Source organism: Glossina fuscipes, unplaced genomic scaffold (genome assembly GCF_014805625.2).
Source record: "Glossina fuscipes isolate IAEA_lab_2018 unplaced genomic scaffold, Yale_Gfus_2 56301, whole genome shotgun sequence".
NCBI classification, from domain to species: Eukaryota; Metazoa; Arthropoda; class Insecta; order Diptera; family Glossinidae; genus Glossina; species Glossina fuscipes.
This window is the reverse complement of record NW_024000609.1, coordinates 1-2279: the sequence shown is the minus strand read 5'-3', so window position 1 is coordinate 2279 and position 2279 is coordinate 1. Positions and strand designations below refer to the sequence as shown.

The window sequence follows — 2279 nt, the reverse complement described above, 5'->3', positions numbered from 1 at the left end:
AACTTTTATTTTCTATTGTTTATTTCATCACCGGCTGTGCAGTGTTGCAATAAAATAAGCACAGACGTGAGTGATGACAGCTCATTCTTTTATACGAGTTTTGCAAAAAAAATTCTTTTCACATTGATCATTGAAAAGAGCCGAAACATTCTGCAAGAGAAGAACGCTTGTTATCTCTTTGCTTCGTCCGGAAATTTAAACAAATAAAAATTTTTCTTTATTTAAACAAAAAATTAAAATGTCTTTATTCGGTGGTGAAGATGCCGTCAATGATTTCCTAAATGATGACTTGCGTAATTATGATTTGCCTGGAGAAAATGAAGATGAAACACAATTATTTGATACAAAAGATGAAAATCCCGATGGTGTTAAACTTGAACGGAAACAACGCCTTGTATGTAATCCGAGATTACGATTAACCGTTGAAACCTTGAGTGGTCCTAGAGGCATACATACTATAGAGGATTATTTCCATAACATCGGATACAAAGGTAAAGGCTATGAAAAGCAAGATTTAGATGAGATAATAAAACGTTTACAGCATTGGGGACATCGTATGTATTCAGCCTATAAATTTGATGATTTTCTTAGCAAAATTGAAACATTGGACAAAAAAAACCTTTACAAGTGTTTCTATTTATCAAAACTAACATTTAAAACAAATAATAGTTACAACTAAAAGTCTACACGAACAATTAAAAAGGAATGAAACATTCAGGAATAATTTGTAGTGTGATCGCATACCGTCGTATGCATGCACTTTAAAGTGCGACAGAATTATGCTAAATTTGCATAATTCTGTAACAAAAAAAGTAAAATAAAAATTTTGTCGCACTTCAACTGGCTGGGTATTGCATTTCGTAATGCAATATGATGCCAGGCGCCCTAATCAAAACAATTACTATCTGTTTACGTTAGAATAATTTAGTGTAATAATTTGTGTATGAATAGCCAGGTAAGAACTGAATAAAATTAATTGCTATCAAACAATTCAATCAAGCGTTTAACTCGCTGAAAATACAAGGCGTTAAATCCGCCCAAGTTCAAAGTTAGGGAACGTCTCTTGCCGAGCTTCATTGGCACTCCATGAGACGGTTAGACTTGGCGCACAGAAGCCGAGCAGCATAGGGCTAAACCGCGGTACACCGAATAATAAAAATAAACTAAATATCATTCATATATACAACATCCGTACTGTACTCAGTACCACAGAAATAACTTTTTTGTTACATGGCGATCCTGCCCAACACGACCCTGCCCAACACGATCCTGCCAGCTCTTCAATTTTATTAGGGAATCGCCAATTTTTTTACATGGCGACCCTGATCTGATCCTGCCCATTATCGCACCAGAACATCATAATTACTAAGGCAACCAAAAATTTTCAACCGCTGAGGCACTATTTTTTCTCAAATACCAAGCCCTGATCCCGCCCAGCACAATCGTTCCTGCAAATTTCCACTTATAATGGGAGCCAAACAAGCCAAAATCAACAATCCCAATGCCAACGTCGTTAACAACGTCGAAATAAACGACCATGCGTCTCAACTGCAACTTATTATATATTTAGCAACCATATCGATAATCTTAAGCGCCATTCACTTTCTAATGACCCCACACCTATTATACAAAAAACAACTAAAAAAAGAAATATACAAAACAATGCACTAACACACTGAACGTCTAATACAAAATATTATTCCCAAAATTTTTCCTACCAAACTAAGTTCAAGAATGATTTTATAAAAATACAAAAAAAAAATTTTTATACATACATTCAAATATAAATATGGAAAGAATAGACGAGATTAATATCTCCATAGACAGAATAATAAAAATAAACTAAATATCATTCATATATACAACATCCGTACTGTACTCAGTACCACAGAAATAACTTATTTATTACAATACATTCTCTGTAAAATATGAAAATTTTCCGAACCCATCTAATACTATATAATATCGAAATTTTATTTTCTTCAACAAAAGAAGGTTCGGCTATTTATATATAATATAATTATGAACTTTTTTTATGTTTTTTCGTCGCAAAGAAAGCAAGAAGAATGTTCACTTCACGTTTTTAATTTTATTTCAGCCAGATTCCAAACTTAACAACGTCTTGTTGAGAGAGGATGATAGCTCATATGTCCGACACCACTGGAAATGATTTACTCTGAGGAAAATTTTTGCAAGTTTATAAGTGATTGGTTAAAGAGGTTTTTTGCATTACATTGACACAAACTTAATATAAGGCAAATGTAGTTAAGAGATGAAAT

General features: G+C 33.3%; 1 protein-coding gene across 1 annotated transcript; it reads left to right on the top strand.

Moving 5' to 3' along the window:
- The first annotated feature begins 238 nt into the window (after positions 1-238).
- On the top strand, positions 239-731 carry LOC119643122 (protein TIPIN homolog). Its single transcript, XM_038042470.1, has 2 exons — positions 239-554; positions 670-731. Exons 1-2 carry the CDS (start codon positions 239-241, stop codon positions 729-731), a joined length of 378 nt encoding a protein of 125 aa, XP_037898398.1.
- The last annotated feature ends 1548 nt before the right edge of the window (positions 732-2279 follow it).